Source organism: Ranitomeya variabilis, chromosome 1, assembly GCF_051348905.1.
Source record: "Ranitomeya variabilis isolate aRanVar5 chromosome 1, aRanVar5.hap1, whole genome shotgun sequence".
In the NCBI taxonomy this organism is placed as follows: Eukaryota; Metazoa; Chordata; class Amphibia; order Anura; family Dendrobatidae; genus Ranitomeya; species Ranitomeya variabilis.
Window position 1 is genome coordinate 449917875 of NC_135232.1, and position 24561 is coordinate 449942435.

The following is a 24561-nucleotide window of genomic DNA, read 5'->3' on the forward strand; positions in this document are numbered from 1 at the left end:
ATGGTTAGTCAAAATACTCTCAAATTATACTTTTAGCAACTAGCACAGTTGTAAGTCCAGCTCTAGACTATAATTCGGGCTGTATCGTAGGTCAGTACACGAAAAGAATTCACTAAAAGCCTTAAAACAAATTAAAGTTGGCCAAACCAGTTGACTTTTGCAAGACTGGTCAAGCACCTAATGTATATGCTCAGCCCTCAGACTCTCCTGGCCCATTTTTTCCTCCTAGGAGATAAACTAATGTGAGAGATATGAATGGTTAAACAAGCCAAAAATTCATGTGTAAGGGGAAATCAGGAGTGATATCTGTGGGATTAAGAACCATTTGGCCCGACACTTATCTATGGTGTATGGGCATCTAAAGTAACTCAACTGCTGATTAAACATGGGTACTTAGGAACCTGACAAATCAAATCTGAAAAATCCACAGCTTTATAATAAGAGTAACAATACAAATGTCAAGGATTAAAAAGAATTCTGAAGGTAAACCAGGTATTGCACAAGCTTGAAATGGGTTAACTTTGGTATCAGCAGAAAACAATACTTTAAGAAGACATTAAACAGGCAAGGGCTACAGATGGAAAAGATTTAAAGAGGATCTTTCACCAAATTTTTCATGTTGAACTGGACACACGATGTAATTGTAGCTGCAGAGCGCAAAATAAACCCGTCTTTTTTTGTTCAGAGTCTCCGTTGCGGCGATATTAGCAATCAAATATTTGGCACTTAATGGTTAACTTAATTCCAAGTGGGCCTTATTATATAGTTTTCACTGTGAACGTGTACTTCTGCCTCCTGTATGATGCTGACCAATCAAACAGCCATCAACATAAAAGTGCAGCAGGACCTGTGATGATGTCACCAGGGTCACATCAGCCGGAGTGTGCAGCCTAAATAAACACTGAGGATATATTACACAGTACATTAGTGTTGAATCATTGAAGGGTTTGTCCAGGACTTTAACACTGATAGCCTATCCTTAGGCTGGGTCATCAAAATCGGTGGGGATGTGAGGCTCGGCGGCCCCAACAATCAGCTGATCCCGGTGTCAGCTGGAATTGCTCAGTTACGGAGTTGAACAGCACGAATTGTTCAGTTACGGAGTTGAACAGCACTGCTCCGTGGACAGAATAGTGCCTGTGGCCAGGCACTGAACATCAACCCCTAATTTATTTGGATGTGCAGTACCCAGCCACGACCACTATAGAGTAGATGGAGCTGTAGAGCTCTGTAACGGAGCAGTTCTGGATTAGACATTGAGGACCTATCCTAAAGATAGGCGATCAATGTTAAAGTCCCAGACAACTGCTATAACTGAAGTTAAAAGCTCATTAGGTGCCAAATATTAGTTGGAGTTAGTAACTCATTAGGTGCCAAATATTAGTTGGAGTTAGTAACTCATTAGGTGCAAAATATTTGATTGATAATATCTCCGGAGTGCAGAGGTGAAATTTAAAAAAAAAAAAAAAAATGTATTCCGCCTTGCAGCCACTTAATACAACCTGTGTCCAGTTCAACAAGAAAAAGTTGCTGTTAGGTCCTTTTTAAAGAAACTAGAAAACAATGATTCCATGAGCCACCAATCTGGTAAGTTAGATCAGAACGTTTTCCGATTGTGAAGTAAATCCTGCAACATTTAACAGAACCATAGTCTTCATTTATTTTTCCAGAAATAAAGACTGTTCAAAAATGAGATATTGGAAATACTAATTAGTTTGAAACTAGCCAAAAATGTGGTTGAGGATAGCAATTCAATTTGAATTAAACACATTTCCCGAAACCAATTACATATTTGATATGGTAATACAAAACATTAACATAGTCAAGTTAGAAATAAACTAACCATTGTGAACCATGAATGTCACTATTGAATGTATCATCACAAGGCCATCTCATTGCATTTATGACCTCTAGTGTCAATGGCACACTGATCAGTATGACTGCATGTGACCTCGGAGCAAATAACAATTTTAAGTGGTACCCTCAGGCTTTTACATAAGAGTATTATAAAATAATGTCCTGTGCCCTGTGGGTTGGTTTCAGGTTGACAAACACAAAAATACCAAGAGACCATATATTTTAGTAATTCTAATGAAAATTTCAAATGATTGACTATTTTATTTTATTGTTTTGTTTGAGTTTATTTTATGTGGTTTTTTTATTATTAAGTTGGATTTATACGATACATAGCAGATTTTGTGATGAATAGAATGGAGATTTGTGCAAAGACAGGTGCTTTACAGCGCTGGGGTCCTGTGTTCAGGGAGTTTGTATGTTCTCCCCACATTTGTGTGGGGGGTTCCTCAAACTCCTGTTTGCTACCACACCATTACCGATAGGGAATTTAGATTATGAGCAGTGATGACTATGGCCCCCATTCATCTATGTTTTTATGCCATTTTCACCGAGCTCCGACAAGGAGGGGCGAAGCGGAGGTGTGACTGGGGCATGACAAATGATGGCGTTCAATACGCCACAAATCTTACTCCAGCAGGAACTGGAGTAGGGTTTGTGGTGAGGTTCACACAGAGGTGTACACCTTTCATCCTGCACTCTTGATTCATGAAGAGGCATAAATGTCAGACTCCGAGAAATCGTCTCATCAAGACTGGCATGAACAACGCTGTATTGAATATGTTTGCAAATATGAACTGTATAAGCAAGCATAATAAATAAACTATCCGTGCTCTGCTTCTTATAAAAACAGTAGATTTTATTGTCTTAAGAAGTGTTGGAGTACGACCTTTACCCTGTCTTTGCTTAAGTCTCCATTCCAATCTTCACATACTGTTGAAATGTCTGGCACGGTTTTTCGACCAAGAGGCATCATCTCCGGGATATACCAGCTGCTGTGACATTTCATACACCCTCGCCCTTATAGTGGTTATGGACACAACAGAAAAAGGGTATTACCTTCACTTTTGAAATTTAATTTAAGAATTCTTACAGTACTACTCTATGTGATCTCTGTATTTTTCCATTAATCTTCAGAGAAGTTTTTGTTTCAAGAACTTCTGTGACCATCAGTTCCATTCATCTGAAATAGGATTGAATGCGCATGGAATTTCTCCCAGTCTGATTCTAATGAATGGAATGATCACAAATCTTATTCGGCCACGTGTGAACTAATCTTATGGGCAGGTCGCTGTAACCACTGTTTACTAAGATGTTTATAAATTAAAAACACAACACTAATTGTAAAACCTTAGGCAAAGAGCTTTGGAATTATTTGTGACCACTAGATTAAGCAAATCTGTGAGTTATTTAACTCATTCATTACAAGTATATTTCTTTTATTTCTTCATAGAGAACATTACAGTTAGAAACATACATACATGAATATTTCCATTTCTTACTTTTGTTCTCCAAGCAACATTTCTTTCTTCCATGGCACTGCTTTCCTCTGCAGATGTGCTTGTAGGCCGTAGTGCCGTTTCTCCAATAATTTCTCCCATACTTTCAGATGATTCACTCTCAACATCACTAAGTAACAAGTAAAAGAAATATTAGTATGGCATTATTTACCATATTATCATATAAGATGTGACGACATAGCATTTTAATCTTCATTATTCAGACGTCTATTTTCAGTAGACCAGGAGACATATGCTATTATCTTTATGCTGACTTTTGGAATTATGTGTTTTTCTTCGATTTTCTTGATTTTTGGGTTGCTGTTTGCTGCAACTGTTTGTCTGCTACTTTTGAGGGATATAGGGTAATTAAACAATATATGTTTGTTAATATGTTGATTACACATTGTACCAGGCCAGCTAGTTTGTTGACATGCAAAACAAAGAAGTACAAACTAGGCAGATTGATTAAATACTCAAACAATGAGAGTTAAACTCATCCCATCTCCCCCGACCAGTGGATGATGGCTTGAAGGACAGTTGTAAACTAGATAAGGAGGATATGCCTCTGTAAAAAAAAGTGACTTGACAGAACAGCCAGGACACCATGACTGCATAAAGGAACACTCTACCAGGGCAACATAGCTCCATTAAGGGGGACACCGATTGGGATTCTACAGGATGCCAAATTAAGGGACCACGGCACTGGCTGGAAGCATACAGATCCACTCCACTGACTATCACAGAACCCATGGGTACATTTGAAGAAGCCAGGTTAGGACCATTTGGTCACCTGGCCTCCATTGAGACGTTCATAGAATCCAGGTTGTGACCCTCCGGTCACTTGGAACCTATGAATATGTTTGGAGACCATCCAGTCACCTGGCTCCATGGAGACATTTGGGGAAACTATGTTGGGACCCTCCAGTCACCTGACCCCCAAAGATACATTTGGAGAAGCCAGGTTGGTACCATCTGGTCACCTGGCCACGTGCCTCAATCGACTGACAGCTTCCTAAGCTTGCCATTACCTCCTTTCTGTGAGTGTCCACCAAAAGCATGGTGTCACAAGTGGGGGTATTCAGTCCTGTAAGCCCAGAAGTCGCAACTGCTCTAATCCAGACGATTCAGCGGATGGATAAGACTCTGTAATTTTGCACCTTTTTGTGTATTTTGCTGGGACTGCTCTATATGTTATTGTCTGTTGGTGGTTAAATAAGGTATTGCCACTCGGTTTTACCCTCACCCTGTGTTGTCTGAGTAGCATTATGCCCACAGGAAAGAATGGGCACTCAGTGGGATGAGCCATGGTCCATGCGGTCGCAGACTAGAGCACCCAATGACGCAACGAGTCTCCGCATAATATATACAGCTCTGGTAAAATTTAAGAGACCACTGCAAAATTTTCAGTATGCCTGATATTTCCTTTTATAGGCATATTTTTGAGTAAAATGTGAATTGTTCTTTTATTCTATAAACTACTGACAACATGTCTCTGAAGTTCCAAGCAATAAATTTTGTATTTATTTTCTGAAAATGAGAAATGGTCAAAATAACAAAAAAATGTATGGCTTGCAGACCTCAAATAATGCAAAAAAACTAGTTCATAATCATTTAAAAACAACAATACTAATGTTTTACCTCAGGAAGAGTTCAGAAATCAATATTTTGTGGAATAACCATGATTTTAATCACAGCTTTCATGCGTCTTGGCATGATTTCCACCAGTCTTTCACACTGCTTTTGGGTGACCTTATGCCACTCCTGGTACAAAAATGTAAGCAGTTCTTCTTTGTTTGATGGCTTGTGACTATCCATCTTCCTCTTGATTACATTCCAGAGGTTTTCAGTGGGGTTCAGGTCTGGAGATTGGGCTGGCCATGACAGCGATTTGATGTGGTGGTCCTTCATCCACACCTTGATTGACCTAGCTGTGTGGCATTGCGCATTGTCCTGCTGGAAAAAACAGTCCTCACAGTAGGGGAACATTGCCTGAGCAGAAGGAATCAACTCTTTTTCCAGGATGACCTTGTATGCGGCTTGATTCATACGTCCTTTGCAAAGAAAACCTGCCCAATTCCAGCCTTGCTGAAGCATAACCAGATCCTCACAGATCCTCCACCAAATTTCACAGTGGGTGCAAGACACTGTGCCTTCTACGCCTCTCCAGGTCTCCGTCTAACCATTAGACGACCAGGTGTTGGGCAAAGCTGAAAAATTGACTCATCAGAGAAGATTACCTTACTCCAGTCCTCTATGGTCCAATCCTTATGGTCTTTGGCAAACTTCAGCCTGGCTCTCCTTTGCTTCTCATTGATGAAAGGCTTTAGGAGCCTCTAGGAGCCTGTTACGAACGGTTCTTGCCGTGCACTTCACCCCAGCTACCATTTGCCATTCCTTTTGTAGGTCACTTGAAGTCATCCTATGGTTGATGAGTGACATTCGAATAAGATGATGGTCATCCCGGTCAGTGGAGAGTCGTTTTCGCCCTCTGCCGGTCTGTAGCTTTGTTGTCCCCAATGTCTGCTGCTTGACCTTGTTGTCATGCCGTCTTAAGAAATTTTAAGGATGGAGGCAACATGATGCTCACTGTGTCCCTCTGCTAGTAAAGCCAGAATTGAGCCCTTGTTTTCCTCACTCAAGACTTTTCTTTTCAACTCCTTTGGTATGGTTAAAGGTAATTTTTTCATTCCTATTACTTTTGGGATGTTACTTGCACTTGTTTTGCCATCCAGTTTGTCCTATTGCAAGAGAATTGTGAACACCACAGCAGTGTTTTTTACACTTTCCTTCGTTAAATAAGATTTGGTTCAGGTGATCACCTAATCAGAAGCACATTAACCCCTTTCTGACATCGGACGTCGAGGTGGAGTGGGCCCGTATGACCACCGACGGGATAGTACGTCCAGCGCGATCGGCCGCGCTCACGGGGGTAAATAGGCGCTCCTTTCCTTCCGAGCGCTGCCATGCGCCCAAACAGTGGTTTACCCCCACATATGGGGTATCAGTGTACTCAGGACAAATTGTACAACAACTTTTGGGGTCCATTTTCTCCTGTTACCCTTGGTAAAATAAAACAAATTGGAGCTGAAATAAATTTTGTGTGAAAAAAAGTTAAATGTTCATTTTTATTTAAACATTCTAAAAATTCCTGTGAAACACCTGAAGGGTTAATAAACTTCTTGAATGTGGTTTTGAGCACCTTGAGGGTGCCGTTTTTAGAATGGTGTCACACTTGGGTATTTTCTATCATATAGATCCCTCAAAATGACTTCAAATGAGATGTGGTCCCTAAAAAAATGGTGTTGTAAAAATGAGAAATTTCTGGTCAACTTTTAACCCTTATAACTCCCTAACAAAAAAAAATTTTGGTTCCAAAATTGTGCTGATGTAAAGTAGACATGTGGGAAATGTTACTTATTAAGTATTTTGCATGACATATCTCTATGATTTAAGGGCATAAAAATTCAAAGTTGGAAAATTGCGAAATTTTCTAACTTTTCACCAAATTTCCATTTTTTTCACAAATAAACGCAGGTAATATCAAAGAAATTTTACTACTTTCATGAAGTACAATATGTCACGAGAAAACAATGTCAGAATCACCGGGATCCGTTGAAGCGTTCCAGAGTTATAACCTCATAAAGGGACAGTGGTCAGAATTGTAAAAATTGGCCCGGTCATTAACGTGCAAACCACCCTTGGGGGTAAAGGGGTTAAGTTGAATGAGGAGCATGTACTCTGGTTGGAATTCAACTGACACTGAAATGGAATGGCTGTCAGACATGTAGAGAAGCTGATTTTTACAAAACTGTGCATCGGTCTCTTAATTTTTGCCAGAGCTGTATATGATAACCAAAAAAGTCTTAAAGTGTAATATTCATTATTAAGGCAGGTACAATAATACAGAAGGTTATGTGTATTATGTGATATTTTTGTGTGGTTTGATGGAGAGGAAAGAGGAGACTCCCCTCAAACTAGGACACAGTCCAGAGGGTGGGCTGCATAACGAGACTAGTTTGTTTAATCTATAGCTCCTAAGAGACATGGGGACCGGTTCCTCAATTTTTTTTATGCTGCAGAAGGGACGTAAAAGCTTTGAAAAGCTGCAAAATGTTTGCGCAATGTGGAGGTGCACAAAAATTGAGCCTTTTGGCGGATTCATGTCACCTAAAATGGGAAAACCTTGTGAGCAATTGCCCCCCCAATTTTGAATTAATCAAATCTATCGGCGATTTCTACATCAGAAATGCTATTCCAGTCTTTGATTGGAGTAGAATTTCCAGGGCAGTGCAAACCACTTACTAGAGACGCCAAATTTATTAAGTGACATGCGCCTCTTAATGAATTTGCAGCTCTGTACTCAAATCTATTGTAGCACTAGCTTACACTAAGCCAGTGTTGTTGAATCAGCTCTATAATTTTTTTTAAATTTTTCTGCCAAAATAGCTGTTTAAAAGCTATTAATGTGGGGCAAGTTGCACTTTTGAATGCAACCAACTAATTTACCATTACAAGGACAAGATAGCCTGATTTCAGTGGGATATCACTTACTGGACTGTTTGGTGTGGTTTTGGTTGAATCTGTTTTATCTGTTGTAGAAGTGGCCAAAATGCTGAGCCCTGCATAACCCCGCCTACACCCGTAATAGGCCGCTTTTTGTGTGCACTGTACATTGTTAGTAAGCTGCCCATCAGTGGTGTGGGTGGAGTTACACAGAATAGCTTGACTGCAGTGCACATGAGACCTAGTCAAGCAGTGATAATCTCCTGCTGATAAAACACTGATTGTGTTGAAACTACAACACTGTGTCCCTAGAATCAGGCTCTCTTGGGCTATATTATGCTGCACTCAGGTTAAATAGCAAAACACCTGCTGACAGATTCCCTTTAAAATAACCAATTAAAATACAGACACTAACTAATTCAATTTGAATTTTCTCATATTAATAATTTAACAGAATATTAAGTATTCTAGGCTTCTGTACAACTATGGTACTTAAATATAAGCGAGAAAAATGAAGTGTGGTAAAAAAATAGTGAGTATGTTCATTCAAGTATAGATTATACTGCAAGATCTAAAGACTACGGCAGCGATTCATCACAACCAGTGATTTTGAGTCAGACACTCCTGATTCATTAGGAGTGGCGTGCGCCTCCATGCGCCACTCCAGATATCTTACTCCAGTCTCGATCCATTGTGGTACTGAAAAACATCTTACTGGTCATTTAAAAATTATAACTGCATGAGTGAATGGAATTCTCCACAATTAAGAACTATGTAGAATATAGTTATAAAAGGTGTTGTCCACCAATGGATAACCCCTTATTAATGGGCTCAGGGAGTAGGAAAAAAAACGGATACTCCCCTCTTGGACCAATGTGGCTTCTCTATAATCTAAGCTGCATCTCTTGGCGGGATCAACATCCAGCGACGACATCATGTGAACCCTGTAGCCAATCAGCAGCTCCTAATTTGGTTCAATTCTTCCCATTACGTCTGAGCGGAAGAAAAAATGTCTCTACAGCTCAGATAAAATGGGAATGCTATTCGGAATGCTTTATGGCAAACTCAACATGTATTTACAAGAGGATACATGCCACTGTTATTCAATCTGTGGCTCTTTTTCTATTGAATCTAAGAGAATAGTGAATATGCAGATCATGTGAACGGAGTATAAAATACACCGATTTTTATATTTAGGTGTGGAATTATAAGCAGAGTTGATATGTATTTAAGCACAGAATCCACACCTAAAAGCTTAACAAATCCTGATTGTGTGAACACAGCGTATGATGATTAATAATCTAAGGCCACATTCACACACTGACTATTTGTTCAGTATTTGTAAGACAAAACCAGGATGAAATACTCAACCTGTGAATGTGGCCTAAGGCTGAATTTCTCAGACAGTTAGTATGACCTTTATCCTTGTTATCACATAAATACAGGTAAAGTAATACTAAAATATAATTATCGACGCTACAGAAAAAAAAAAAAAAACCTTCCACATATTTACTAAAAGATCACTAAGGAGCAACAGCCCTACGTTGATAAAAGTTTTTTTTTTTTTAATGAAACGTTCAATTAAAGTTAGCACAATGACTGTACATAAAACATACATGAAATAATTAGTGTGGATGGGTCTTAATTTAAGAGATGTTAAACAGCTTGTAGACATCTGGTAGCAAGCTGAAATGGGTCATTTCAAATTTATCTAACTAAATTAAGAGGGGAGGCGGCATTTCCTCCAGGATCGACATGTCACAAGATAACTAAATGGACTTACTAGGCTTGCCTGGGAATCCTTAGCTGTCAGTGGTGAATATGCAAAGGGCCAGCAAATTAAATCAACCTGCCAAACTGTCAATTTCAAGCCTCATGACTGCATGAAAATAGCATCACTGGAAGAAATCAAGCATCGCCTTCTTTTGGGCTTCCTGGCACCTATTCAACTGCTCATACAGTTGTGGCTAATTTTGCATGCAAATTTCAGTCAATAAGCTCAGAACAAGACCTCCCAAGATATTTCAAAGGATCTGACAGCGTTTTTTCCTGAATACCAAATCGACAGTAGTTGAAATTCAATCTCCATTTGCCTGTACTTTGCATATGCACAATGTCCCCTCCTAAGAGCAGAGTTAATGAGAGCCATACCTGTCTTCACTCACATCCTCCCAGCCGTCTTTGCTAAAGTTCTCAAACACGCTGCTCATAACCTTGATAGATTGATTAAGAAAAGCTTGGTGACGTCTCCGGGAGATCTTCCTGGCTTCATTTTGTTTAACCTTGGCTCCCAATTCTTTCCTTCGGCCTTGCCTATTCACTTCTTTTGGGACAGCAGGGGCTGATGCTATGGCCTTGTCTAGCGTGTCCTGTAGGAACTGAACTTGCCTTACCAGTTCCCGATTTGTACTTCTCAGCTTGCTGTTGCCTGCCAATAGTTTCTTCAGGGATGCAACTTCCCTGCTCAGGTCATCCTTCCTCCACTCTAGAGCCTCTCTGGCTTGGTTTACTTCCAAAACTTTCCAATTCATTTCCTGCAGCTTTCGCTCTCTTAAATCTGCATCTTTTTGTAGACAAGTAATAGAGCTCTTTAGGAAGACATTCTGTCCCGTTAACTCTTCATTGGCCTCCTTCAGTTTCTTAGCCACATCCTCTAATTCAATCAGTCTCTTCTCCAAACAGCTCACCTACGGCAAATCATAAGGATTCAATGTTAAGTTGTGATCTGTACTTTATTGCTGTCCCAATTATATTACGCTTCATTGTCAGCATGTTGGGTATAGCTGTAGAAAATGGATACTATAAAATTCAGTAAGTTTTAGATTCGTATATCATATAACACACACAAATAAATAATTGAACACAAAACTATATTAAAAAAGGTTATCCAGGTAATATATATTTTTAAATGTGTCAGATTGTGTTAATATAATAAAATAAATTATATCAATTCTCCTTATACCCCCATAGGACCTGTTCCAGAGCTTGCCTGGTGTCTACGTCATGGTCCCACCCTAAACATAACAGAAATGGTCACAAATGGGTAGCATGGTGGGTCACCATTCTTGCCTTGTGGTCCTGGGTTCAAATCCCACCAAGGACAACATCTGCAAGAAGTTTGTATGGTCCCCCTATATTTGCGTGGGTTTCCTTCGGGTTATCTGGTTTCCTCCCACACTTCAACACATACTGATAGGGAATCTAGATTGTGAGCCCCATCGGGGACAGTGATAATAATGTTTGTAAAGCATTGTGGAATAGAAGCAAATAAAATTAAAAAAAAGAAATGCCTATCAATCCATTAGCTGCCATCATAGGTGATCTGCCTCAGCCAGTAATTGATTGAGCAGGCATATCTGTTAATTTACATTATGTTGAAAGTAGTACCAGAAAGCAGATTCCTGGTTTTAGTTAGAACAGGGGATCGAGAAGAGGGAAGGTAATCTCTCTCTCTCTCTCTATATATATATTTATTTTTTAAAGGGAATCTGTCAGCAGGTTTTTGCTGTGTAATCTGAAGACAGCAGGAGATAGAGGCTAAAATACAGAATTCAGGGATGTGTCACTTGTTAAAGTGTGTGCTGTTGTTCACTAACTGTGAAGGATTTATCAGTAAGAGATAAACATTGCTGGACTCGTCCAGCAACTAAACATCTGTCTATGGACATTGTATATACAGAGCCTGGTGTGGGCGGGGTTAGCTTTCTCTGCTCTGCTTCATGCTAAATCTAAAAGCTCTGATTGTGTGAGAACGGCTGCACCCAGTAATCTAAGTGAAACATCTTTGCATTCAGCTTCTCTGTCTATATCAGGCTGCTTTCAGATGAGGTAGCAAAAGCCTGCTGACAGATTCCTTTAAGTAGTTTTATGCATTTAAATAAAAATATTCCCTGCGATGCCCCAGTAAAAATATGCAATTTAATGTAATGCAGTTCAAGAAAAATGTAACAAATAACAAATTTAAAAGTTACACTTGACACATAACACAGCCAGTTATGATTGGATTAAAAGCTTTATATTTTTATATTTTTCAGTGATTTTTTGTTTTTGTGGAACTTTATTAGATCAAACTCAGACAGCAAAGCTAATTAAATCAGCCACTTCTTTATGAAAATGTGAATCGTACATAGAAGACACCTCCTGGTCTTTCTCTGTCTAGGATTTATTAGTAATATTGACCACAAATAAAAATTACAATATTTAAAAAGAAGAACGGCACTCCTGAAAGCAAACCTGGAACATTACAGCCCATGGAATTGGGACAGCGCATCCTTCAGAACGCTGAGAATCGTTAACACACAATGCCGTCCCCTTAAGCTATTGGTATTTTCAATTCGTCTCAATGTTTTCTTTTTTTCCTATCTGCATAATGTTATACACCGCAAGTCAGTCAAGATGATTAAAAGAACACAGAACATGCCCTCTGGGCTTAGACCCTTTTGTAGCAATGTAGCACTTTGCATCGGCAGAGATGAAAATTTATACCTGGCTAATAAAATTAGAGATGGGATATAAAGATGATAACTTCCAACAAACTGGGTGACATTCCAAACTGCAGCCCTCAAATGATTCCAATTACTCCGTGCGCCTTCACGTAAATGAATGTGAGCACTTCCTGTTTGCCGAGTTATTATTTTAACATGATGTTTGTCATGCCATAATAACAAGATGACAGCATTCATTACCTGACCATATGGCATTTGTTACCCGTACAAGCAATGAACTCATTTGCTCTAAATTCTTGTATTTTTTCAACAAGGTAACTCATACAGAAATGCACGGATGTCTGGGTCTGCAATTATAGCCTGTGCTACTAAGTGTGCATTTTTTCACTGAAATTATTATACATACAGCAGAAATTGAAGTTTTGTTTTTTTTTGCAAATTTACTACTAATATAAAATGCTTGAATATATTTGTATCAATTATTTCCAAAAAAAACCCCTTGCATCATTTTCTACATTGTTGTTGAAAAAACCCTGACCACGCAATATTGTATACCACTTTACAAAATACTTAACTTTGTAAATTGAAAGGTAATCTATCACCTGTTTTTGCCACCTAATCTGAGAACAGAATTATGTATGGGCAGAAACCCTGATCTCGTGATGTGTCACTGGGCTGGTTAGTGTAGCTTTCATAAAATCAGTGTTTTATCAGCAGGAGATTATCACTAGAGGACTAGTAAACTAGATGCCATGTAGTCCAACCACGCCTCCACCACTGACTGGCAGCTTTCTGTATACTCTGTATATGGGTAGAGGTGCCAATCAGTGTTTTGGGTGGGGTTATACAAAGCACAAGATTCAGATAAACTGGGAGATCGATAGCATAAAAATGACAGCAAGCAGCCCAGAAAATGATCTAGATGGAATCAGGGTCTCTGTCTCTAATTCATGCAGCAAAATCCTGGTGACAGATTCCCTTTACAGGGAACCTGTCATGCCCCCAAACACTAATAACCTCCAGATAGATGATAAATCTCCAAGTTAATGCTGTCTGACCACCTTACTGAAAGTGCGGAGTGGCTGCAGACTGTAACCAGACCCTGGCACTTTGATTGACAGCTTGCTCTGCAGCACATCAGTGCAGAGCGAGCTGTCAGAGTACTGGCGTGTGCAAAGTACTGGCGGCTCCTAGAGGAATAAAGTTAATTTCCTCCTAGGCGGCCTGAGAGAATTGTAGCGCTATTAACCTGCAGATTATCCCCATAACTGTAGGTTAATTACGTTTGGTGACATGACAGGTTCCCTTTGAGTCCCCCAACAATAAGGCGACATGTCAACAAGCTGTTCATAAAATGAAAGATACTGATCTGAGAGTGTACAGTTTCAGGTAAAAGGTACAAGCAGAGAAACAGAACACTCTTCTGCATGAAGGCATAGATTTTCACAAATATTCTTCCCCCTAGGTTCCATACTGACAGTGTTTAAGGAGAACCTATCAGGTTCCCAAGGCCCTCCAAACTGCCATCATTATGTGTCAAAGCCATAGTTCAGTATTTTGTTGAAATCCTTGATATTCCAAAATAATCTTTGTGTGAGCTATAATCACTTTATTGTGGTGCTCGTTATAAGCATATTATTAAGGACTAGTCCTGCAGGGCGTCATCTGCAAGGAGTTTGTATGTTACCCCCGTTTTTGCGTGGGTTTCCTCCGGGTTCTCCGGTTTCCTCCCACACTCCAAAGACATACTGATAGGGAATTTAGATTGTGAGCCCCATCGGGGACAGTGATGATAATGTGTGCAACCTGTAAAGCGCTGCGGAATATGTTAGCACTATATAAAAATAAAGATAATTATTATTATTATTATTGTGCGGTCCTAATGTTTGCCATGGCAATTCACAGCCAAATAACGGCCTTAGTGTCTGCCGGCTATAGTGACCTGTTCAGAAGTTAGCGACATTCAGGTGGAACACATAATAATAATAATAATAATTTTATTTATATAGCGCCAACATATTCCGCAGCGCTTTACAACTTATAGAGGGGACTTATACAGACAATAGACATTACAGCATAACAGAAATCACAGTTCAAAACAGATACCAGTAGGAATGAGGGCCCTGCTCGCAAGCTTACAATCTATGAGGAAAAGGGGAGACACGAGAGGTGGATGGTAACAATTGCTTTAGTTATTTGGACCAGCCATAGTGTAAGGCTCGGGTGTTCATGTAAAGCTGCATGAACCAGTTAACTACCTAAGTATGTAACAGTACAGACACAGAGGCTATTAACTGCATAAAGTGTATGAGAACATGATGGAGGAACGTGATTATGTTGTTGTTTTTTTATTAATAGGCCACACAGGGATAATTAGGTTAATGCGTTGAGGCGGTAGGCCAATCTGAACAAATGAGTTTTTAGGGCACGCTTAAAACTGTGGGGATTGGGGATTAATTGTATTAACCTAGGTAGTGCATTCCAAAGAATCGGCGCCGCACGTGTAAAGTCTTGGAGACGGGAGTGGGAGGTTCTGATTATTGAGGATGCTAACCTGAGGTCATTAGCAGAGCGGAGGGCACGGGTAGGTTGGTAGACTGAGACCAGAGAGGAGATGTAGGGTGGTGCTGAGCCATGGAGTGCTTTGTGGATGAGGGTAGTAGTTTTGTACTGGATTCTGGATTGGATGGGTAGCCAGTGTAATGACTGGCACAAGGTAGAGGCATCGGTGTAACGGTTGGCGAGGAATATGATCCTGGCAGCAGCATTCAGGACAGATTGGAGCGGGGAGAGTCTGGTAAAAGGTAGGCCAATTAGTAGAGAGTTACAATAGTCCAGACGAGAATGAATAAGTGAGACAGTAAGAGTTTTTGCAGAGTCGAAAGTAAGAAAAGGGCGAATTCTGGAAATGTTTTTGAGATGCAGATAAGAAGAGCGAGCCAGTGATCGGATGTGGGGGGTGAATGAAAGCTCGGAATCAAGGATGACTCCAAGGCAGCGGGCATGTTGCTTTGGAGTAATGGTGGAACCGCACACAGAGATGGCAATGTCGGGCAAAGGTAGGTTTGTAGAGGGAGAGAACACGAGGAGTTCAGTTTTTGACAGGTTCAGTTTCAGATAGAGGGAGGACATGATGTTAGAGACAGCGGTAAGACAATCACTGGTGTTTTCTAAAAAGGTCGGCGTGATAACAGGAGAAGAGGTATATAATTGGGTGTCGTCAGCATAGAGATGGTACTGGAAACCAAATCTACTGATTGTTTGTCCAATAGGGGCAGTATACAAAGAGAAGAGGAGGGGGCCTAGGACTGATCCTTGAGGAACCCCAACAGTAAGGGGAAGGTGAGAGGAGGAGGAACCAGCAAAACAAACAGTGAAGGATCGGCCAGAGAGATAGGAGGAGAACCAAGAGAGAACGGTGTCCTTGAGGCCGATGGAGCGGAGCATAGTGAGAAGGAGCTGATGATCCACAGTGTCGAATGCTGCGGAGAGATCCAAGAGAATTAGCATGGAATAGTGACCATTAGATTTAGCTGTTAGTAGGTCATTAGAGACTTTAGTGAGGGCAGTTTCAGTAGAGTGTAAAGAGCGGAAACCAGATTGAAGAGGGTCGAGAAGAGAATTATCTGAGAGATAGCAGGTAAGACGGGAGTGGACCAGGCGTTCCAGGAGTTTAGAGATGAAGGGAAGATTAGAGACAGGTCTATAATTAGCGGCAGAATTTTGATCGAGGGAGGGCTTTTTAAGTAGTGGATGTATGATGGCATGCTTAAATGAGGAGGGAAAAATACCGGAAGTGAGGGAAAGGTTGAATATTTTTGTTAGGCGAGAGGTGACAGCCGGGGAAAGGGACTGGAGGAGATGCGACGGAATGGGGTCGCTGGTGCAAGTGGTCGGGCGAGAAGATGCAAGGAGCCTGCTTACTTCTTCTTCTGTAACTGGTTCAAAGTCAGAGAGTGAACTAGATGCAGTGGGGGAGGGAGGACAGTGCTTGGTATGAAGAGATTGGGAAATGATTTCCTGTCGAATGTGGTCAATTTTTTCTTTGAAGTAATTGGCCAGATCGTCAGCGCGGAGATCTGTGGTTGGGGCCTGCTCTCTTGGGTTGAGTAGGGACCGGAAAGTGTCAAAGAGACGTTTAGGGTTATTGGACAGCGAGGTGATGAGGGTGTTGAAATAGGTTTGTTTGGAGAGGTGAAGGGCAGAGTTGTATGTTTTTAACATGAACTTATAATGGATGAAATCTTCGGGCAGATTAGATTTTCTCCACAGACGTTCGGCGCACCTGGAACACCGCTGCAGGAAACGTGTTTGCAGCGTGTGCCACGGTTGTTGCCGTCTGTGCCGAGTTGTTCTATGTATAGGAGGTGCAGCTTCTTCCAGGGCACTTTGCAGGGTTTCATTGTAATGCTTCAGAGCAGAATCAGGACAAGAGATGGAGGAGATTGGGGCCAATGAAGACTGCAAGTTCTTCATAAGTTTCTGGGTGTTAATGGCCTGTATGTTTCTATAAGTGTGGAAAGTGGGGGTGACCTGAGCGGGATGGCAGTTCTTGATAGAGAATGAAAGAAGGTTGTGGTCAGAGAGCGGGAGAGGGGAGTTTGTGAAATCATCCAGTGAGCAAAGCCGGGAGAAGACCAAATCAAGGGAGTTTCCATCATCATGTGTTGGAGAGTTAGTATGCTGCGAGAGGCCGAAAGAGGAGGTTAGAGATAAAAGGTGAGAAGCAGATGGGGAGAGGGGAGAAGCAATTGGGATATTGAAATCACCCATGATGAGGGTGGGGGTGTCATAAGAGAGAAAGTGTGGAAGCCAGGTGGCAAAATGATCCAGGAACTGGCGAGAGGGGCCGGGAGGACGATACACCACCGCCACTCGCATGGAGAAGGGGACGTAGAGTCTGACAGCATGGACCTCAAAGGAAGGGAATACAAGTGAGGGTACTTGGGGGATAACTTGGAAGGTACATTTGGGTGAAAGGAGCAGACCAATGCCTCCACCTGCTCTGTTGTCTGATCTTGGGGTATGAGAAAAGTGTAGTCCACCAAATGAGAGAGCAGCAGCAGCGGTGGTGTCTGACTGCTGGATCCAGGTTTCAGTAAGAGCCAGGAGATTAAGAGAGTTAGAAAGGAAGAAGTCATGAATGAAGGAGAGTTTATTACACACAGAGCAAGAATTCCAAAGGGCACAATTCAAAGAGACAGAAGGCATGCAGGGAATATTAATAAGGTTAGAGGGGTTTCTTGGTGTAGCAGGTGGGAGGTTTGACTGGCTATAACATGGGGGGCCGGGGTTCGGAGAGATGTCTCCAGCAACTAGGAGAAGGAGGATAGAAAGAGTGAGCAGATGGTTAAGTGATTTGTGAGAGCGTCTCTTGTGTTGGATGGTGGGACTGCATGGATCTGTACTGTTAAGCAATGTGAACAGAGCATGAGTGCTATACATAGGAGAGGCAAGGACAGAGGGGCCAATATGGATGGAGTGTAAAGAGTTGATGCAAGGGCGGTGATTGTGTGTGAAAGCAGCAGCCATGATATAGATTATACAAATACATATGGTGAGTATTTGCTGTGTGCCAACTGAATAGGGAATAGATTTTGATTGTCTTACCTGTCTCCTGCCCTGTCTAACTGCCATGTTATAACTGCTGAATACTTAGAAAAAAAAGTACTTTGAAAAAAAAAATGTACACGAATAATAGTGCACGAATGCCCCCTGCATGAATGCTTCCCCAAGCTATATCTACATTTATAAAAAACATACACTTTTTCATTCCTGACATGTCATTTTGCATTACTTCCTGAAAATTTGAAGACACAAAAGAGCACAGTGAGGTCAAAAATACTCTGTTGTAAAAAAATCACAGTAATCAGCAAGTGCTAGTCAAAAGATGTAAAGAAAACAGGGTATTTAGTTGATAAGTTTTTTTGCAAAAAAATGTATACTAAGCTGCTCCACCAAATCGTCAAGGTATACCCTTATAGAGCAGTCCTAACTAATGTATAGAATGTATTGACCTCACTGTGCTCTTTTGTGTCTTCAAGTTTTCTGGTGGTGTGAACAGGTTCCTACAGACTTGTTCAGTGTGCAAGTAGCCCATGTGTTTCTGGTTCTATAATTGTTCTCTTGTTTCTACAAGACTGGGGAGTCCACCACTCCTTTGTGGGTCATTTGCATTTAAGCTGTTCCATCCTGCATGTCCACATGGACAGTCCTTCTCTGAACCCTGCTTATACAGGTACTATACAGATGATCAGGTTTTAAATACATCAGATAGGGATTCTATACATTAGTTAGGACTGCTCTATAAGGGTATACCTTGACAATTTGGTGGAGCAGCTTTAGTATACATTTTTTTGCAAAAAAAAAACGTATCAACTAAATACCCTGTTTTCTTTACATCTTTTGACTAGCACTTGCTGATTACTGTGATTTTTTTACAACAGAGTATTTTTGACCTCACTGTGCTCTTTTGTGTCTTCAAGTTTTCTGGTGGTGTGAACAGGTTCCTACAGACTTGTTCAATGTGCAAGTGGCCCATGACTTCCTGAAAATTACCTGAAGGCTTAAAAAACTACCTGACAGCAGTTTTCAATATGTCAAGGGGTGCTGTTTTTTAAATGGTATTACTTTTGGGGTTTCCCAATGTATAGGACCCCTAAAGTCACTTCAAAACTGGATAGGTCCCTGAAAAAATAAATTTTGTAAATTTCCTTGACAAAATTAAAAATTACTGCTCCATTTTTAAACCTCCTAAAATGCTATCAAAATGAAAGAAAATTTTACAAATGTGACTGATTTAAAGCATACATGTGGGAAATGTGGTTTAGGGGTTTTCTATGGTATGACTATCAGGATTAAAGGGATAATCATTCAAAGTTTGAAAATTGCAAATTTTTTAACATTATTCTCAAATTTCTAATTTTTTTTGTAAATAAACACAAACATATCGACCTAAATGTATCATTATCATAAATTATAGGGTGTCACGAAAAAACAATCTCAAAATCACTGGGATTTGTTGAAGCATTCAAGAGTTATTAACACAAAGTGACACTGGTCAGATTTCAAAAATAAGGGGTTAATGAGATCCCGCACCTTCACGTTCACAGGGAAGGATATACGCTTTTCCTGTCCAAGGTCCCAAGCATCACATCTTGGACAGATGGCCTTCTGGTCTACTAGACCCATTGTGGACCTCACGGCCTCACTAAATTGTCCACTTCCTGTAGGGGGACCCTTGAGAGGGACTGGGACCTTTAAAAAGTTTTCTACCTCCGTAGTGATGAGAGTTCTTAGTGTGGAGTAGAAATCTGGGATCTCATTTGCTACTGTATCATTAATACACATGCTTGGCACAGTTTTTTGGGCCATGTACTAGCTAGACCCTGATCGCACAGAGCACAGGCTCTGTACTTCAACTTACTGTACCTGTGCATTTTCTAGGAGGATCCTCCAGAAAAGCAAGAGGACAGAGAAGGAGAGAGGGAGAGATATTTGCATTATGAAAATTACATTCTCGTAGCTCACCACTCAGAGGAAATTGAAGGGTACCGAAACAGGAGGGAGAATGTTGTACGAAAGGTTTTCCTCGAGTCTGTGGAATACTTCATCCTGATAGAGCTGTGCAGACTTGTCCTAGAGTCTTTGGAATTTCGTGCTCTGCTGGTGCGCCTGGTGCTTCTGTCCTGGTGTGAACGCATCAGACGCTGAGGTCGTTGCGGCTGCTCTGGCTCCAAATGCTGCTGCTGTGGGTGCAGCCCCTGTTGCTGTCACAGTGGAGAGGGCTGCTGTGTATCCATGGCAACACTGGTGCCCCTGCCTGGCCAATGATCCACCCTTAAGAACTGCACTGTAGGGGATCTGCCAGACAGTGCACTCCTGCAGCTTCCAGTACCCGCCCCCGGAAGTGCTCCGGGTGAAAGGTCCCGGCCACGTCATCAGAACATGACGTCATCCTGGCTGCACTCTGTGACCACGTTGGGACGTGAGGCTGCCAGCTAACCATGCAGTGATGGTGCTGCTGACTCTGCACGACTGACGCACCGGACCCAATCAGGACCCCCACGGCACTTCCCTGCCCCAACTGACCGGCCCAGATCTGGGAACTTGCCTATCTTCTTTCTTCTGCCGCCATGCAGGACTGAAGGTTCCCCTGTCAAGGAAAGGATCCACTGATGCGGAGAGAGGAGCCGCCCTTTTTATCTTGAAAGTTTCCTGTCCTTGAAGGTCGGATCCCCTCCCTCGCTGGTGCGGTCATGGGTGACTGTAAAATATAGTGTTAACTTAATTTTGTGCGTCAGAATGATTATAGAGCTTCATAAGGGGTGTCCAACTTTTTTTTTTTTTCGAGGAGCACATTATCAGTTCAAATAAAACTGTTCGCTTCTAAGGGCATATCATTTTCTTAAAATTGTTTTAAAAGTTAAATGAAAGGGGTTGTCCAGTCACACCATATTGATGATCTATCCAATGGAGAGCCTGGAGGGGTGTGACTAAGTGAGCACCTGACTGTTCACCAGAGCCTCTGATGGTGAGGTTAGATGAATGCCAGGTGCCACTCCAGGACAGACCAACAGACGCGCAGCAGCTGGACGCAGAGGACAGACTAGATGGAGCAACAGGCAGGGTCTGCCCCAGAGTGCGGCAGGCAGGGTCTGCCCCAGAGTGCGGCAGGCAGGGTCTGCCCCAGAGTGCGGCAGGCAGGGTCTGCCCCAGAGTGCGGCAGGCAGGGTCTGCCCCAGAGTGCGGCAGGCAGGGTCTGCCCCAGAGTGCGGCAGGCAGGGTCTGCCCCAGAGTGCGGCAGGCAGGGTCTGCCCCAGAGTGCGGCAGGCAGGGTCTGCCCCAGAGTGCGGCAGGCAGGGTCTGCCCCAGAGTGCGGCAGGCAGGGTCTGCCCCAGAGTGCAGCAGGCAGGGTCTGCCCCAGAGTGCAGCAGGCAGGGTCTGCCCCAGAGTGCAGCAGGCAGGGTCTGCCCCAGAGTGCAGCAGGCAGGGTCTGCCCCAGAGTGCAGCAGGCAGGGTCTGCCCCAGAGTGAAGCAGGCAGGATCTGCCCCAGAGTGCAGCAGGTAGGATCTGCACCAGAGTGCAGCAGGCAGGATCTGCACCAGAGTGCAGCAGGCAGGATTTGCACCAGAGTGCAGCAGGGACTGGTATGCAACCTTACACAACATAGACTCCAAAACAGTAAAGTTGCTGAGGCACCTCCCCAGTGGGGAGGAAGCAATATATACATACTTCCCCACAGCCATTGGCTGGGGAGGAAATAGCAAGTGCACGTGCTGTCCCTTTAAGAGAGAGGAAGCATGCGTGAACTAAGGACATGGGTAGAGGCCCAGCTGGAAGTTCTGCTGGAAGCATGCAGAGCATGGGGAAGGGAAGAACCAACAGCAGCACCGGTGAGTGAAGTGACACGCCGGAGACCCTGACTGTCAGAGCAGGGCACCGCACGAGGTTCTAACAGTACCCCACCTTTACGCCCCCTCTTCATCAGACCATCGAGGAAGTTCTGGAGGAGAATCGGAGCATGGATGTTTCCTTAGTCTCCCAGGACCTCTCTTCGGGACCAAATCCCTTCCAGTCAATAAGTTAGAAGGTCTTGCCTCTCACCTTGTAAATGGCCAAGATGTTCTCCACTTCAAAAACATCATCCTAGGCAGGTGGCATCGGCGTGGTTTTGGTTCCTTGAAGAAGGGACTCAGGAGGACCAGCTTCAGCAGAGATATATGGAAAGAATTCGGAATCCGTAATGAAGGAGGCAATTGAGTTTATAGGAGACCTCATTGATCCGCTTCAGCACTTAAAAAGGACTGATAAAACAAGGACTCAACTTGTAAGAGGGAACCTTCAGCCTGACGTACCTGGACGAAAGCCATACCTTGTCACCGGGGCTGAAGCACGGAGAATCCAGGCGCCTTTTGTCTGCATGTCTCTTCATACAGGCGGAGGTCCTTCCACAACTTTCCAAAATTCTTGGAGAGGACATCTGCCGCAGCGACATCAGAAGGAACAGTCACCGGGAGGGGAACCTGGGGTTGCCGACCAAACACAATGTAGAAAGGAGACTCTCCCGAGGCTTCACCAACATGCTTGTTGTATGAGAACTGATCCCAGGAAAGTCATTTCAACCAACTGACAAAGTGGCGCAGGTAGTTGCCAAGGACCTGGTTGACACGCTCCACTTGCACATTGGACTGAGCGCGATAGGACGAGGAGAAGTCCAAGACAATATCCATTGAGCTCGTGAGAATTTGGAAGTGAACTGCGAACCTCGATCGGACACAATGTGACAAGGAAATCCGTGCAGACGGAATATATGTCCGATGAAGCTGTCAGCCAGTTCAGGGCGGAAGAGCAGACAATGGGGTAAAATGAGCCATTTTGGAGTAGCAACCCACGACTACCCAGATGGCGGTGCAACCTTTGGATACTGGAAAATCTGTAATGAAGTCCATTGCTATGTGTTGCCATAGACCAGATGGCATGGGTAACGGCAAGAGAGAACCAGTAGGAAGTTGTCTGGAGACTTTATTGCGGGCACAAAACAGACAGGTAGCCACGTAAGCATAGATCTCCCTCCTCATGGATGGCCACCAGTAGTAGTGAGAGATCAATTGTAGTGTCTTCCTTTGTCCCGTGTGACCAGGCACCTTGGACAAGTGGCCCCATGACAAAACTTGCTCCTTCTCGGAATGGGGGAATTCGTGACAGGGTCACTGGAGCAACAGTAACCATCTTGGAAAGTTCGATGATAAATTGAGGCTCCTCCTCTTGGTGCCCGGACAGAAATGAGAGAGAGGGCATCAGCTCTGGCATTCTTGTCACCGGACCTGAAATGTAATAAGTTATTGCGGGCAAAAAACAAAGACCACCTGGCTTGCACAGTAGCATCTATCGGATCGCAAATAGATGCTACTGCACAGGCGCGGCCGATGCCATTTTGAGAATTTTTTTTCTGAATACATGTATATCACCAAATAAAATAATTACATGAACACTATACATGCGATCATGTTACAGCGCCGCCACCTACCTGCTGAATGTTAAGTTTTTTTCAAAACATATTAAATTCAGTATGTAAAATAGGGGGCAGGTCAGTGAGGGATCAGTGAACTGTCAGGAGTCAGACAGATGAATATTCAATAAGAGCACCACATGAAGACCCCCCCCCCCCCTCCACCACAGGCCGCACTGGGGCACGAGCATATCCTTAACTGAAAACTGAAAAAAGATTAAACAACAACCACAAGACTGATTTCATCACCAGGTATCATTTTAATCAGGATAACAGCGCCGACCTGACACTGTCTGTAGGTTATTGAGCACAATCCTGCTGACAGGTTCCCTTTAATGATTTATAAATTGTATGAGAGGGCAGGGAAAAAAGTTCTTGTGACTATTATTCATAGATTTTGTTTATTCCTCAGTGTAAAAGCTACAGTATTTGTATGGACTGGAATACTAAACATAGGTGAATAAAGGCAACCATATGAAGCCATAAGAGTGTCAAGAATGCAGCCTTCATCTTCTTCTTAGTGCCTCAGAACCATACTGCTCTGAGTGCAGTAGCGAATACAGACAAAATTCAGGCTGAATGCCTCATGGAGCAGTGTCGTGACATGTTAGAGACGATCAGATGGTATTTTGCTCACCTATTTTACTTGTGTATTGGAAACAGCCCCTAATAAATACTTTCATAAAGTCAGTCTGCAATTGCCTTATCTGGGTCATCAGTGGATCTACACTGTGTTCCAAATTATTATGCAAATTGGATTTAAGTGTCTTAAAGATTTAATTGTTTTGTTTTTCAAATAAACTCGTGGATGGTATTGTGTCTCAGGGCTCAATGAATCACTGAAATCAATCTTAAACACATGTGATAATTAGTTTTCCAGGTGATTCTAATTAAAGGAAAACTACTCAAAAATGATGTTCCACATTATTATGCAGGTCACAGGTTTCAAGCAATATGGGAAATAAAAAGGATCTCTCTGCTGCTGAAAAGCGTTAAATAGTGCAATGCCTTGGACAAGGTATGAAAAAATTCGATATTTCACGAAAACTTAAAGAGTGATCATCATACTCTGATGAGATTTGTGACTGAAACAGAGCACAGACAGAGTTCATGCAAATAAAGGCATAATGAGGAAGTTTTCTGGCAGACAAATTCATTGGATTAAGAGAGCAGCTGCCAAAATACCATTACAAAGCAGCAAACAGTTATTTGAAGCTGCTGGTGCGTCTGGAGTCCCTCGAACCT

At 42.4% G+C, this 24561-nt stretch overlaps 1 protein-coding gene across 3 annotated transcripts in view; it reads right to left on the reverse strand.

The window, feature by feature from the left end:
- CNTLN (centlein) overlaps positions 1–24561 on the reverse strand; it is a 578743-nt gene that overhangs the window by 175198 nt on the left and 378984 nt on the right. For all 3 annotated transcript variants that reach the window (XM_077249936.1, XM_077249945.1, XM_077249954.1), the window contains 2 exons: positions 10011–10546; positions 3357–3483 (listed from right to left, as the gene is read on the reverse strand). In XM_077249936.1, coding sequence (XP_077106051.1) covers positions 3357–3483; positions 10011–10546 — 663 coding nt within the window. The remainder of the gene's footprint in view (positions 1–3356; positions 3484–10010; positions 10547–24561) is intronic.